This window comes from Thermobia domestica, chromosome 16, assembly GCF_964235325.1.
Source record: "Thermobia domestica chromosome 16, izTheDome1.hap1.1, whole genome shotgun sequence".
Lineage (NCBI taxonomy): Eukaryota > Metazoa > Arthropoda > Insecta > Zygentoma > Lepismatidae > Thermobia > Thermobia domestica.
The window spans coordinates 87,783,087-87,799,427 of NC_137469.1; the positions used below are offsets into that span (position 1 = coordinate 87,783,087).

Genomic DNA, 16,341 nt, shown 5'->3' on the forward strand with positions numbered 1-16,341 from the left:
AAATTCTGTTCCATAGTTTGTAAGCTACTCCAAGTAAACAAACTAAAAATTAATGACAGAACATCCATACGTATGAGTTATGAGTCAATTTACATGGTTTGCATAAAAATTGATTTACACCTTCGGCTACATCTGGCAACACTGTGTGGTTTCTAATATACTTCAATCGTTACTTCCTAGTTTAAAAATATATGCATGAACAAAGTTACATTTTGGTTTAACCATTATTTGTACATCACTTCAGGTTCAAAAGTTCTACTATCCCAAACTCCTGGCTGCATTGTATATTGGACACCCTGTAGTATGCAGTACAGTTTTGTTTCAGAGTTATGATTCAAAAACTTGTTTTCTAGAAAAATGCAACTTTATCCAAACATCCTTCCTGTGCGTCGTGACCCTTATTCTTAACTGGTTAACTACTATTATAAGCCGCAGCGTAGTTTGTGTAAGTTTAGAAGTTTAGTTTCAGGACGAATTTTTTAATCTCTCTTGTTATTGTGTATTTTCAATAATTTGAAAGTTTTTTTTTTTTACTTTTTTTAAGAAAAAGTAATCTTGATAAATTCTTTACCACGGTGTTGTGTACCACGTCAAATTAGACTTACCTATTCTGTCGCCAAAAGAAAGTTTTGCTCAAAGGAATGAATTTAGAATCTCGGACGTACAGATATTATACTCAAAGAAAATACACATTGGTTAAAGATTTAACCGAGATTTTAGAAAAAATGACTGTTCTATACATTCTTGAAGCAATATATGTATTTGTTATAATCTCTTGCATGGTCTTTCTTACTTCAGGAAGCAGGTAGCACCATAGATTAACTCAATGAGTTATTCCAATTTCAATGATGCGTTTTAGAATATATTGTTATGTCTTTCTCGTCTCCGTTTTCTTCCCAGAGGGAGATTCCACCTCACTTACCAAGGTAGCTAGTAGAACCCTTAAACCGTAGAGCATTTATAAGGTTTTCAGTTTCTTTCCCATGTAACTCACAGAAGTATAATAAAATCTGGGAATTGAAGAAATGAAATGATGGGATAGATTAAGGAGACATTCTCACAAGAACACGTAGTTATGGCTTTACTTCATAGGCATTCGCTTGTACAGTTAATGTTGTTTCTATATTATGCAGTCTGACTTTATATAAAGTTTTGGCAGGCTCGGACTTGACATCGCCCTGGGTCACTGTGAGCAACCACCAACGATGATCAAAAGCATGTTTTAAGACGCAGGTTAAGCTCATGATATATATAATACTTGTGCTTCGGAACGGATTTCACCGTTAACCCTTTGCGACCCTTTGTCGAGTGGGACTCGACATTTTTCCACACCAGTCCAGTTCGATGTCGAGTCACACTCCACGTACTTTTTGTGCTTAATTTCGTGCAATGTTGAGTGTTAATTGCTTGATTCTTTCTTGTCACTGCATCTAATGGGGAATCTTCAAACCATGACTTACACCTATTTTATTAGTTAGTATTAATGTTGTAAGCTTCAACATTAAAAAACTATCATTACACACAAAACTGGTAAATTAATTCAGACCAGTTCAGCCAACATGGGAAATATAAATGGACTGCAAACGGTCTTTCCACTATTCACAGCCTATAGACTCCCTTTCTTCTGCATTGGCAAGGCGCATCCATAAAAGAGGAAACCTCAATTCACGTAGCGACTGCAAAAATATATATTTAACTTTTTAATGGTATCACAGACCTTTTTCCTATGAAAACAGCAAGTACTTGTGGGAAAAACAATAGAGGGGACGAAAGATAAGTCGTAAGTGTATTCTAGTCAGGGATAAAAGTGGATCTAAAAGGTAGGGGGGTGGTAGGTAGCGGCATGACATCACGACGTCCCCCTGCCTATCTTTGTCCATTATAATTTTGTAGGAACTGTGGGATGCCGTACATACTTTTTTGGAGGTGGGGCAACGGCGTCCCCCACGTTTCCCCTCACTTGTACGCCCTGATTCTAGTAAGATAAATTATGCACCAATCATTAGTCCAGGATCAAGTTGCCGCACCCTCACTATACAGAGATAAAATCCATCACGCCCTCGTTTTCGTTGCTGGTAAGAATACATTGTTATGAATAATAGCGATTAAAACATTTATTAAAACTTTAGTTAAAGATCCTATTTTGTTTTACTCTTCTTTTCCCTCGTTTTTTCTTTCTATGGATGTTGCACTCCAGGGTTCATACCGTACCCAGTGTGCCCTTTTATAAAACTGGTGCTGAATATTTCCAGATATATTTTGTAATTCATCAAAAACCTTATAACTGTAACTCTGCACATAGTTACGGTTGGCAATATACTCAAAGCCCCTTTTATTTTAGATTTCTATTTTTAAGACTTTTCCTAATGTATTTGTTTGACTTTCAGGAGATGAACATCTAGAATCAAAAAAGACAACTGCATTGACAACTGTATTGAATGGTTTAAGGAAGTTTACAAACTACAGCGTCCACGTGTTGTCCTATACTTCTGTCGGAGATGGCATGCCCAGTAGAGTTATTTTTTGCAGAACAGATGAAGACGGTATGTATTCCATTATGCAACATATATACCGCGACAATTATAAACTACTACATGATCGTAGATATCGTAGTACGAAGACAATTTTCAGTTTTGATAATAAAGATTACAAAGATATATATGTAGGTTTTAAAGTTTATTTTAAGCAAATAGTTTTAAGTTTATTCTATATGATTTCTAAAGAATCTTCAGTTTTACAATTTTTACATGTGTTTCAAAATATCTAGTCATTTCTTGACCTCATTGTGGCACTTTCGAATTTTACACTGGTTGGCAATTACTAGGGATAAAACACATTTTCAGTCATAAATTTTGAGAACGCGGCTTCGTCGCCATGTAGTGGCATAAATATATCAGTAGAAGGCACTAGTGAGCTATGGCGTCCACGAGGAGAGGCAACCGGGCTATGCGAGGTTTCCGCTCACGAACAACGGCCAGACTGATACTGATTCAGAAAGTTGCACGCAAAAGACACGGCCACTCACGACAGCCGCTGTTGTGAGTACGATACTGTAGTGCAAGCTAATTGGTCTGTTGGAAAATGGCACAAAGGGTTCATCTCAGTGATGATAATCGTGCAGGAACAGGTGGTCGTCTTGAGGCAGATCAAAGTGTTACAGAGGTTGCACGTGTGATGGGAGTAGCACATGTTATTTCCTGATTGAAGAAAGCTGCTGTGACCGAAAGCACGGCTGTATGCGTGCAAGGTGGAGGTCGTGGGAGGAGTACAACAGGTCGACATGCTTGTAGTATGTAATAATTCCATAAATGTGGATTTTCAAATATTTAAATATCTTGGAATTTAGAATTTCAATAAATAATTATAATCGAAGAATTGTTAAATTTCATTTTCTTCCTAATTAAATAGTTATAAATGGTATAGTGAGCACTTCACTTAAGATAGGCCCACATGGCCCATAAGTAATGCCAAGGGAAAGCTCCATATTACCCTTGCCTTCAACATGTACAGGAAGTTATGAAATTAGTACAACACTCTGGCCGTCCTTATCTACAATGTTTCTGAGATTGTTAGGTTGACAATGTTTCTCAGGGTCTGACAATTTGTTAGACCCTGAGAAAATCCAAGAACTGTTTTGAAACTAGAGTAGATGAGAAAATAAATTCCGGATAAAACGGGCGTGTAATGTGTGTTTGGTAAGTAGACGGTTTACCGAATACAGTGACGTAACTAGGGTGGGGCAAACGGGGTTTGTGCCTCGGGCGCCAGATTGGGAGGGCGCAAAATTTGGCAAATATTTGAGAGAACGTTGTGGTTTGGTTGGTCAGGGGGGCGTTAGGGCGAACTTGCCCCGGGCTTCAACTAGCCTAGTTACTTGGTTGACCGAATACATCAGTGTGGATGTATTAAGGCAAATAGTTATAGCATAGTGCATTAAATCGTGTTATCAAACTTTAAAAAAAGATTATTTGAAATACTTAGGAAATGCATATTAAAATATTATTTCGGAATATGTTTTTATTTCTCTAAAAACTTTAAAAGAATAAATTTCTACATGATTTTAATATACTTTTAAAGTGATATCAAAATACGTTTTTTTTTTTTTTAATTTTAATTTATAAGGTAACAGCTCTTCTTAAACTCTTCCACATACGTGAAGTTATTTTAAAATCAAGTTGTGATCATGTGAAAAGTGAATGCAACGAATCGTGAAATTACAAATTTCCAGATAGATAGGTATGAGCTAGGATCTCTATTGCAAGTGAAGATTAAGAAAAGAAATAGAAAAAGTCTATATGCGCCAATTAATTGCCTTCGATATCTTCAAATAATGATCCTAATTATTAAAGATTGTACTCGTTATCAAATTTTGTTTAACTATTAACTGTACATACTGTTTTCTAAAAACCATAGCTAACGATTAACATTTGTATTTATACAATGTGACTTATATGTCAGGTATTACTATCAGGTTTTAGATTCTGATTTCATTAGCATATTAGCTACTTTACTAGAGTAGTAGTTCCCATAATTCTGTTGTCACGAATGGTGATGAGAGTCTCGTGTAAGGTGAGGTTATGTGAGCCTGGTGTTATTAATGCTAGTAAGTTGAAAAGTAACGAACAGAAAACTATCAACAGAATAGTGTGTTCTTGTACTGCAAATGTTGCACCACCAGGAGTAAAAGTAAATCTGAAAAGGAGGGGGACGCATGACATCATGTCGTTCTCCGTGCCTATCGTTGCTCATTGTATTTTTTTTAGGAAGTGAAGGGACGTCATAGATATTTTTGGAAGTGGGGTAACGGCGTACCCCAGCTCACTTTTACCCCTGTGTAATAAAATTGCTTTATGGGCCATTCTGGGTATTACATATTTGAGTTTGTCGTCTAGGGAAGAAATGCGGATGGATACAGCCTCCTGATAAAACAGCGGGAATAAGCAAGTTCCCAACTTACTCCGTAGGTCCAGCGGTATCAATACTATGGAACGAAAAGAATTAGTAAGCATATTGATTTTAATATTCAAAGCAATAATAGACGTACATACTTATAAATTTACAAAGTACATGTAGATATAAATTATGAGTTTAGTCTTTAATCGACACTAATGGAAGAATGGACAATTTCAAAGCTATTAGTACAATATTATTTTATTTCCTATGTTTCAGTTCCTGGACCACCAGCTGATATCAAGGTAGTTGTGAGTTCATCGGATTCGCTTATCGTGTCGTGGTTACCACCAATAGAGAAGAACGGCATCATCACCAAGTATCACTTGTACAGTAGGTAATAGCTTGCTGTTAGTAAATTAATTGTGGATTGTATTGTATATTGTTACAACAAGAAGAACTTGGAGTATCTGTATTAATTTTTCAAAAAAAAAAAAAAAAAAAAAAGAGAGAGAGAGAGAGAGAGAGAGAAAGAAACGATGGTTACTAATTCTCCATTTTTTTCGTAAAATAATATTGAATTAGGGTGAAACAAGGGAAATTGGGAAATTTTATTGTACCTAAGCCATATGTGTGCTAGACAATAGTAAACTCTTCAAAGCCTGTGAATTATGGCCAGGTAGCACTGAGTGTAAGCCTTTCCTTCCTCCTGAAAGACGGCAAACAGTGAGTACTTCCCTCTCAGAGACTGAACTGCATAAGTCGTTCTACTCTGGCTCGAACTGACAAGAACCTCGGCTGCACGATCAGCTCTCCTTTTTGTATCTTCATGGGGACTGGAGACACGTCTACTGTTGGAAGACACTACCTCCTATCATCTACACCACCGATGAACCACTGATACGAGAGTATTTCCAAAAGTTTTCAGCCTGACATTGAAATATCGCACTACTGGTAATAAGCTGGTCACGGCATAGAGTGCCATCTATGGAAGAAATAAGGTATCAGTTTCAGCTATCTAGCTGCGTCAATTTGTTGGAAGAAGTCATTTGAATTAGTCTCTGTGTGTTAAGGTTGCACACTGCATGACAATGCTCCAGTTAACACGGCTGTTGTTACTAAAGGTGAAATGCTAAATGTGAACTGTAGAGTGGATGCTGAATATCTTCGAAGTCACAATCTTTCACTGCAGCTTTGACAACAACAGCCATGTGGACTACAGCATTTGTCATGCAGTATGCAACCTTAACACACAGTGACTAATTCAAATATTTCTTGGAAAAAACTGATGCATCTAGACAGCTGAAACTAATACATTATTTCTTCCATAGATGGCACTATATGCCATGACCGGCTTGTTACCAGTGGTGCGATATTCCAGTGTCAAGGTAAAACACGTTTAGCAATACCCTCATACATAACGATTTGATTTTGATATTCCGTTATTTACAGAACCAGCAAAAAATGTTAAATCTATTTACAGTTGCAAATCGAAAGCAGATAGATGAGTTGTGATCACGGTATCACATGCAAAATCGTATTGTTTAATTCACTATGTTTCTGCTTTTCGAATATTTTTTATTTATTTCGAAGATATTACAGAAAAACTAAAATTAGCGGTAGTTTAATTTCGCTGTAGTTGCTTAATGTTTTATATTCCGTTATAATACTTTTTGCTACTTTGAATTTACTGAATGTGACACACCCCTAACATTCTGATATTCCGTGTTAAATTATTTTCTGTTTGAGCTACAGTGTTTTGTTTCGTAGCTACTACCTTTGATTCATTCATGATAAATCAATTTAAATGCCTACATTGATAAAAATGAATTAAGGTACAACAGTAACAAAATATTTAACATGTTGAAAACATGTAGTAATTTTACTTTTCAAAAGTACAGCCATGAAACTACCATAACACTTTTTACTGCAGATGACATACTGTAAGTAGACCACTGCTCACAACATTATAACGTATGAGTATACCTAAAAAGATTTAACACATTATAAATAATGTTTTCAAAGCTTAGACTGATGTAGCTAAACAAAATTTAACTCCATATATATATATATATATATATATATATATATATATATATATATATATATATATATATATATATATATATATATATATATATATATATATATATTAAATAAACTCCATGGTTCTGGATAATCATAATAACATTTAAAACACAGTTCTGACCAGAACAAAATGAATTATATTAATAACTATACGTTTTTTGTTAGTTTCAAGGATCTAACGTTCTCTTCATCAGACATTTAGAAAAGACAGATGACAGCAAATCTTATATCTTCCTCAGCCGTTATATCTTCCTCATTTCTAAATGTCTGATGAAGAGAACGTTAGGTCCTTGAAACTGTAACAAAAAACGTATAGCTATTAAAAAAAACTGTAGCCTATGAAACCTGAAAGTTCAATGCTGTATTACAAAATCTCTCTATTGACTTATGTCCTTAGCCAACTGTATTCAGTTTCCACTTTGTATTCGTATTTGTGGGAGTTAATATTGTCCTTCCATCTATGCCTAATTCGTTCTAACGGTCTTTCTCCAATTTGGTTTCCAGTTAAAATTCTGGATACATAACCTGCCCACCTGAACTTCCTAGACTTAGTGGCCGTAACAATGTTAGGTAAACGGAGCTTGATTCCATGGAACACGTTAATAAAACACAACGCGAGGTTAATCTTAAGTTTGTTCATCTAACATTACGTAAAGTGTTTATGATGTTTAAAGTGGAAGAGGACTGCGATACCTCGAAACGAGCTTAAGACAACAATATCCAAGTGGAGAAATGGAAAGTACGATATAAGAACAGTTTAATAAGACTATGGTGGAATAAAGAAGAAAAGGATAATTTCAACTCTAAATGAATTTGGATTTAAGTATTTGTTCTGTTTTATTTCCTTCCGACATCTTTCTCATAAACTTCGACACTCCACTCAACCGATAACCATTGAACAGCGATTCTGTTCAAGCGATAAATTCATTCTGAAAACCATTTGTCTATGTAAGCGATTGCGATAAAGTGTACATAAAAATCAAAGTTAAATGTATTTGTGAAGATTTACAGGAACATACGCATAACAAATAAAATAAGTTGTATTCTTATAAATTTTTTTTAACCTAATTTAGTTATTTATTGGATCTAAAATTTATAAAATATAATATTTAGATTGGAATATACATGTATAAAGAACAAATAGCGAACAATAAGAACAAATTCTTATAAATGATAAAAATAAGGAAAAAGGAATAACTTGTAATGTATTTATCAAGAATCTGCCATTACCATCATATCGACATTATTTTTATGGCCAATGTGGTACTTATTACGCCCGTATCCACGGGGGATCTAGGGGGCGGGCCCCCTAAATTTTTACTGGCCTTCCCTGAAATTTTCACAGTAGACTTGCAAATGAACCATAATATGGTGATGAACTATAATGGTTGGTTCGGGCCCCCTCTAACTTCTACCGGGTCCCCACCTACATTTTTGGGTTGGCTATGGGCCCAGTACTTATAATTATTGTCCAATGAGTATTTACAGAAGACTACAATGTTTATAATATATTTTGTTCAATTTGTTGCTAAATAAATGACCGTAATGACGGTACTAATGACCGTAAGTATGTAATATGAAGTAGTACGAGGTGGTGTTTCCTTGGTGAATATATATATATATATGAATTTCCTTTTTCATCAGAAAGCAGTAAATTCTAGGAAATAAATTAGTTTTAGTCTCGTATTTCTTTATTACAGTATCTTTTGTGAGTACTCATTTTGTTTACAATTGCAGCATAGTGGATGGTGGTCAGGAAGTGAATCATAACAAAAGGGAGTTATCCAGCCAAACAACGGTATTTCATGTAACAAGACTGCAACAGCATATGGAACATCAATTTTGGGTTACAGCGGTAACCAGAGTGGGAGAAGGACAAAGTTCACGGGTTGTATCACAAGCCCCGACCTCAAGAGGTAAGTCATTAAAAATGTAACAGTTAAAGTTATTTAATAAAAAAAATATCCGAGGAAATCTAAATCTTAAAAATTCCTTGCAGTTGTAAAATCAATCCATCATTCCTTTTTATGGGATATTCAGAGTAACCTTATAGGACAGTTGCTTGATTTTCTTCAAGTTTTTTTCTAAACAATCTTAGCTCTCAGTCCAGTGTAATTTCACAAAGGGGAAAAATTATATCTCTTTTCATTTGTCTTTAGCTTCATTCAAGCTGCTTCGTTGAGACCAGGTAAAGGAAATTTATTTTTTTTAAAAAAATGAGAAATTTCATTCTCATCTGAAAATGGGCGAGACGTAGAAGGTAACGCCTTCTCTGAAGCATTAAATATTCATTTGTAGGTAGTATCATTGGGAAATGAGTATCAGGATTTATTTATTTCTCGATATACCTAGGTATTTATCTGGTTAAGCATACAGAAGAAGGTGACCTGAGCATGGTATGTAATTTACATGATGAAATGAAGTACAGTAACAAAACACAAGGATATGTGGTGATAGTTGCGACAAAAGTGTTAATCTTCTGCTCTGGGGCTACTCAGAGCGTGTTAGCTACTGTTCTTAAAATTGTTTAAGAACTTTTTCAGATTGTTTGATACAGAGATGGATTCATTTTTTTAGAAAAATAAAATTCTAATAGGAAAATTTCAAAATTTACCTTATATAAATTTCCTTTTTGTTATTTCGAAAATCTGTTCAATCTATATAAATGAAATTGAAGTGTGTGTCACTCTACACTACAAAACGGCTGAACGATTTGAAATGAAGTTTTGAATATAGCACTTGGCTCGATATGCACTTTCATAATTTCACTTTAATAATCAACTACACACAAACAGAGAATACCAGGCCCGTATCCAGGGAAGGTCTAGGGGGACCGGCACCCCCTAAATTTTTGCTAACCCCTAAAATTTTCACGGTAGGCTTGCAAATGAAGTATAATATGATGATGGACTATAATATGGTTGGATCGCCCCCTAACTTTATCCGCCCCCACTACATTTTTGGGCTGCTACCGGCCTGGATAATGCATCATAAAATTGTTCAAATTGTTAATCTTTCTTTATTTTCTTATCATTTTAGAGCCTTTTCGTATTAGATTTTGTTAGAAATTTTTAGTTAGAATTCAATAACTATATTTGCGTTTTAATATAATGACAATGATTTAGAATTTAAAATCTAAGCTTTTCAAGAAAAAAATCGATCGTTACAGCGAATAAAGGATTTAGTTTAATGATTAATACAATGCACTTCGTACACAAATTTTATATTTTTTTTTCTCTCTTTGAAAATGGCAATTCATCACCAAAGCTGTGTAGTGTAGCTGTCACAGACGACATCCCAGTCAAGGTATTAATCAAAGTGTGTGTGTTTCGTAACTGACAACATCCCTAATACTACAGCCCTTAACAAATGTTGTATTGCTAAAAGTTCTATTAAAGTTGTTAGGAAAATTTTTAGAGGGATGGAAAATATTCTTCCCAGGCTGGGAAAATATTAATTAAGTTAGTGCTAGGTAAGGGAAGCTTTTAACATCTATGGCTATCTTCTTCATGCATGTGTAATCTTAATTTCCATCTAAAGTAAATTAAGAAATGTACAAGGCTATAGGAATACGATTTTTATAGAAATTTGTAATAGATTTCTTTAATTTAAAAAATGACTTCTTCATAATCATAGTCTTTGTGCATGTGTAAACATCTACGAACATAAATTTTTGAAGACCTTTAAATAGAAATATTTTTTTATTCCTCTTTCCTTTATAGTGCCAAATTTAAATCGTAAAATTTTCAAATTTTGGCAAACCTAAAGTAAACTTGCTGTTTATTATAGTTTCAGCACAAAACGTCCAACAAATTCTTTTCGAAAACTAATAATTGAGGAAGATGTGATCGAAGAAGTTGAAAACCTACAAGTACCAAATTGTTGAATAAAAGCAATCAATGTATAAATTATTGTGCAAAAGTGCATCTTCCAAAAATCTGTCTAAATTCCCGTTTAAACTGGTCTTCCTATGCGCATATTATTAATAATTATTACGATGTTGTAATTATTTTGAGAGAAATATATCAGGTCTATAAAGACGCAGTGAGAGGTATCAAGATTTTCGACCGTATCATCAGTTTCTAAAGGATCATTTAATTAATTATTGCCATCGCTCAAATGTCTGTATGGTATAGAATACTATGTGTAAACGTACTTCATTCAGAGAATACAATTGATTTCAGTAGCCAAGGTTCTAGAATGATCTTTACCGTCATGTAACGTATTGTTTATAACAATTTTGAAAAATATTTGTCTCTACACTGCTTTCTTTGGTATTGAAAGTAATCCATGTTTATCTTTTAGTACCTGCAAGAATCTATTCGTTTGGGGGCGTTGTGACACAGCCTTGGAAAACTCAAGTGACGCTGCAGTGTTTGATGGTAGGCCATCCCACTCCTCAATGGGAATGGTTCAGAGGAGTGTCTCTCGTTCGACCCTCGGACACACTAAGAGTTCTGGACACAGCTGCTCTTCAATTAGATAACGTTCGAAGGTCTGATTCGGGAAATTATACTTGTCAAGCTCAAAATAGCGAAGGCGTGGATCGTGTTCATTATACACTTATTATTCAAGGTAAAGTATGACTAATGCATCTATTACCTAATATATCATTTGCTGTTGTTTATATTTGGATCTGATATACGAGAAAATCGAGCAATGGTTAAGATTCCACTATAAACAGAATAAATACCCTCAATGGTATAAACTTTTAAGTACATACTTATATTTTTGGAGGTAGAAAATTTCTTTTCCATTTTAAATTTTCCTTCATTAAAGAAAAATAGAGATTTTACATTCTTATGTTGTGTAAAAATAGAGATTTTTACACTCTTGTATGTAGAAAAATAGAGATTTTACATTCTTGTGTTGTAGAAAAATAGAGATTTTATATTCTTGTGTTATGGTATTATAGCATATCATTATAAATTTACTTGATATTGATGCTCGAACTCTATGATTCTCAAACAGTAATCAGAAAACCAATTAAATATAAACTAATTATTTGCTGAGCAAAACTATATATTTTTATTAAAATGCAACACGTGTTACAGTTTCGCCAACTAACTCTTTGGCTTCATTAAACACTATGTGATACAGTATAAACGATGTATATACGATTGTACAGTTGTACTGTATTACATAGTGTCTGATGAAGCCAAAAAGTTAGTTGGCGAAACTGTAACACGTGTTGAATTTTAATGAAAATATATAGTTTTGCTCAGCAAATAATTAGTTTATATTTTAATTATAACAAAGCAGAGCTTCTACTTATGGAAAATATCACAGAAAACCAATGCATAAACTACTTTGTAGTGTAAAGAATGAAAATGAGATAGCCCGCTTTGCTGGGTTAAAACAAGAAAAATTAGTAATATGTTCCATTAATCAGTCACTTTTTCCTATTACTGAAGCGCTTTCTGATACACGATGTCTTTTGTCTTGCATTCTTCAACTAACGCATACATTTTCGGGATTTCCAACTCGAGACATTGCCACACAAAGTTGTTGTGTGAGGGTCAAGAAGTTCTCTCCCCCTTCTCCTTCTCAAAGTTTCAGGGCTGAATTTGAATTTAAACGACATCGGAAGTGCACTGTTGTCTCGGTCTTACATGTAAGGAAACAACACAATTAACCTTTACTTGTAATTACGTTTCTTCTTTCCGTAAATCTCTTTAGCATCAGTCTTTTTGTAGCTTATCTCTAAGTCAATAACATTAACACTCCTTTTCCATGTTATTTCACATTCTCATATATATAGGGTGTCTATAACTTTTGGGTCAAATTTATACAGGTGATAGAGGGATCCAATATACGCATTTTGAGATAAGAAACCGAAGGTCGAAAAAGGCTAGTTCAAGCACCACGCCATCTTGAAGTTACAGCAATTTGTATGAACAAGTACGAAGTTTCAATAAGAAATGTGTTTATGAAGTCGATGTAACCTACTTTATTGTGCATAACACTACATCTGAGTATATAAGGTTTAGTATGAATCGCCAATAGAATCCGAGGAGGACTTGCGTGCAAGTTCTAGCTGCCTACTTGAGTGTGCAAGAGACGCCGGGGATATTTGAGTGAGTAAGGCAAAATTTCCTTAGGCGTTGTGCTACGTGAGTCGAGGTTGGTGGTTGTCATTGTATACAGTTACTGTGAGTTTTTGGTAGTTACAGTGCAGCAGTATTGTGTTTGTACTAAACCTTACATTCTCAGATGTAGTGTTTTGCACAATAAAGCAGGCTACATCGACTTCATAAACACATTTGTTATTGAAACGTCGTACTTGTTCCCACAGATTGCTGTAACTTCAAGATGGCGTGGCGCTTGAACTAGCCATTTTCGGCCTTTGGTTTCCTATCTCAAAATAGGAGAGGGGTTCCTATATTGAACCCCTCTATCATCTGTATAAATTTTACCCAAAAGGTTATGGACATCCTGTACAGTATAAAACTTCCAATGTGCAACCGATGGCATCTGCAGATAAGCATATTAATCCAGGTAACTTCAACATAGGTTTCTTACAATTGTGAATTGTTTTAGGCAAGAATACATTTAAGAATACATTTAGTACTTTTTTTTTTTAATTTCAGTCCCTCCATCTCCGCCCATTTTGTATGTGTCCAGTACTACAAGCAATACTATTCTTCTGCATTGGAAAGTTGGAGATTTAGGGAATGCCCCACTCACGGGGTTTACTCTACATTTTCGCCGAATTCATGGTGACTGGCAGGAGCTTCCAATACAACGTCGAATACAAACATATCAATTAAAGGTAAATGTAAGCACAGGAATAATAGGGACCATTACCCCACTGAGATTTATGATATATGCAATATTTGTATACAATCAAAACTTCCATTCCACTATATTAGTATGTAGCATAATTTAATATATTATAATTTAGCAATTTACTAATAACTGGGGGTAAAATGACTGGGGGTAAAATGAATATATGGCATTTATCTATGCCATATATTGTTAACGTCACTAACTTAGTTTTATGCTATCTTTAAAACACAGCATTTAGAACAATTAATATTGGCTACAGAGCTCCCTTGTTGCTAAGTGGTTAGCGTACGGGGCGTGGGTTCGATTCCCGGCGGAAGCTCATATGGTTCGGATCCCACATTGAACTGCAGGTCCACGTCTCATATAGCCTCGTGTTGAACGGAACGCTAAACTCAAAATCAAATCAAATAATATTAGCCACAGATATAATAAGGAATATAATTAAGAACCAATATGATATGAGAAGGTAAGTTGCATGGAAATAAAATTTTAACCACTGCAGCGAATTTACTGAGCTGATATTTTTAATTTAACAACCTCTAAGAAGACCCTATAACAATTATTTTATATTTGTTATGTTTTTCAATTAAGATTTTATCTTTAGTGATAATGTATTTTTGAAAGACTTCAAAGGATAGTGATACAGTAAGTGCCAAATTTTGTGTTGAATTTTACTGTTAATATTTTAACATAGAGGATATTTTAACAAAAATAAAAAGAAAGTAAGTTTGTGATTTGAGATTGCCTCAACTTTTTTTATTTGTGTAATTGCCCACTTATATAATAATTACTTTAGGACATAACTTGCAATACTAGTAACTAACTAACTCTACGGCCTATGGAACCCGGAGGTTCAATGCCGCGTTCACAAAAGCTCTCCACTGACTTCTATCTTTAGCCAACTGGATCCAGTTTCTACTTTGTATTCATATCTCTGCGAGATCCATCTTAATATTGTCCTCCCATCTGCGCCCAGGTCTTCCTAATGGTCGTTTTCCCATTGGTCTTCCAGTCAAGACTTTGAAAGCGTTTCTACTTTCTTCCATTCTAGCTACATGACCCGCCCACCTAAGCCTCCTAGACTTGACGACCCTAACAATGTTGGGTAAACCATATAAATTATGTAGTTTCTCATTATGAAGTTTCCGCCATTCCCTATTCCCGTTCCTCTTGGGTCCGAATATTCGTCTCAGTATCTTGTTCTCAGATACTTTCAGTGTATGTTCTTCCCTCAGAGTAAGTGACCATGTTTCGCAGCCATACAGAACAACAGGCATGATTATCGTTTTGTATATTTCAAGCTTCAAATTCCTCGACAGAATTCGCGACGGCAAGAGATTTTGAACCGAATAGTAACACGAATTCCATACTTTTAGTCGACATTTAATTTATCCGTGAATATGATTTTCCTCTGTTAATATTGATCCTAGATATTTGAAACTATCCACTTTATCAAAAGTATTATTTAATATTTTAACGCATCTGTAATTTGCTGTATTCCGGTCCCGACGCACTTCCATGTATTTAGTTTTCTCTGCATTTACTTCTAAACCCATGTCCCTGCAAGCATTTAATAAGATCTCTGCATTTCTTTCTATTGTTCTCCTATCATCACTTATTAAATTTACGTCATCAGCATATGCCATAACCTGGTGAATACCGTTCAACTCTAGGCCCTGGTTGCTATCTTTGATTTTCCTTATAGCGTATTCCAGAACGAAGTTAAACGCATCTCCTTGTTTCCATCCATTTTCGACGTGAAAGCTCGTGGACAAAAATTTTCCCAACCGGACTTTACTTTGGGATTCATTTAAACATTTCTTAATTAATCTAATTAGCTTTCTCGGTATTCCAAGTTCTGTAAGAGCGTTGTATAATGTTTCTCTCCTAACCGAGTCGTAGGCCGTTCTAAAATCAATAAATAGTTGATGTACCGGGGTATTGTATTCCCACTTTTTTTTTCGAGTATTTGGCGAATGGTAAATATTTGGTCGATAGTTGATCGATTTCGTCTAAATCCGCACTGATAATCTCCAATAATTTCATCTGCGTATGGGGTCAGTCTTGCTAATAGAATATTTGAAAGGATTTTATAGGATGTTGACAGAAGAGAAATGCCTCGATAATTATTGGCATTTCTCTGGAATCTGGAAAATTCACAGAAATCTGGAAAATAAGTGTAATATGTGTAAACATATAGAACCCCTTTTATTACTTGAAAGTAAAGTTCTAATGACAATAGTAAATAATTAATATAGTGTAAATAATAACTGTATGTTAGCCAATTACTACTGCATATATCATATCTGTACATTGAATTGTTGAGATTGAAAACGCAGACAGGAACAATTCTCAAATGGCCACTTTGTAATCGGGCTTCACTTGGGCTGAGAATCAATATTCTCAATTGAGCTTGCGCTTATTAATCTCACTTAGGCCTACGCAAGCTCAAGCTCAAGCTCACATTGGATCAAGCTCGGGCTTGCTATCGCAATGAGACTGGCGTTCATTAACTGCATTGGGCTCTCATTTGCAAAGTGGTTGGGCTCGCTGCACTCAATAATACTCGTGCTT

At 34.8% G+C, this 16,341-nt stretch overlaps 1 protein-coding gene across 5 annotated transcripts in view; it reads left to right on the forward strand.

Moving 5' to 3' along the window:
- The window catches only part of LOC145673227 (cell adhesion molecule Dscam2-like), a 510,467-nt gene that overhangs the window by 453,087 nt on the left and 41,039 nt on the right, over nucleotides 1-16,341 (forward strand). For all 5 annotated transcript variants that reach the window (XR_014128733.1, XR_014128732.1, XR_014128734.1 and 2 more), the window contains exons 19-23: nucleotides 2,388-2,543; nucleotides 5,170-5,287; nucleotides 8,716-8,894; nucleotides 11,284-11,553; nucleotides 13,569-13,750. Coding sequence is in view for 2 of the 5 variants with exons in the window: in XM_081742719.1 (XP_081598845.1) it covers nucleotides 2,388-2,543; nucleotides 5,170-5,287; nucleotides 8,716-8,894; nucleotides 11,284-11,553; nucleotides 13,569-13,750 (905 nt within the window). In the remaining 3 variants the exon portion in view is untranslated. The remainder of the gene's footprint in view (nucleotides 1-2,387; nucleotides 2,544-5,169; nucleotides 5,288-8,715; nucleotides 8,895-11,283; nucleotides 11,554-13,568; nucleotides 13,751-16,341) is intronic.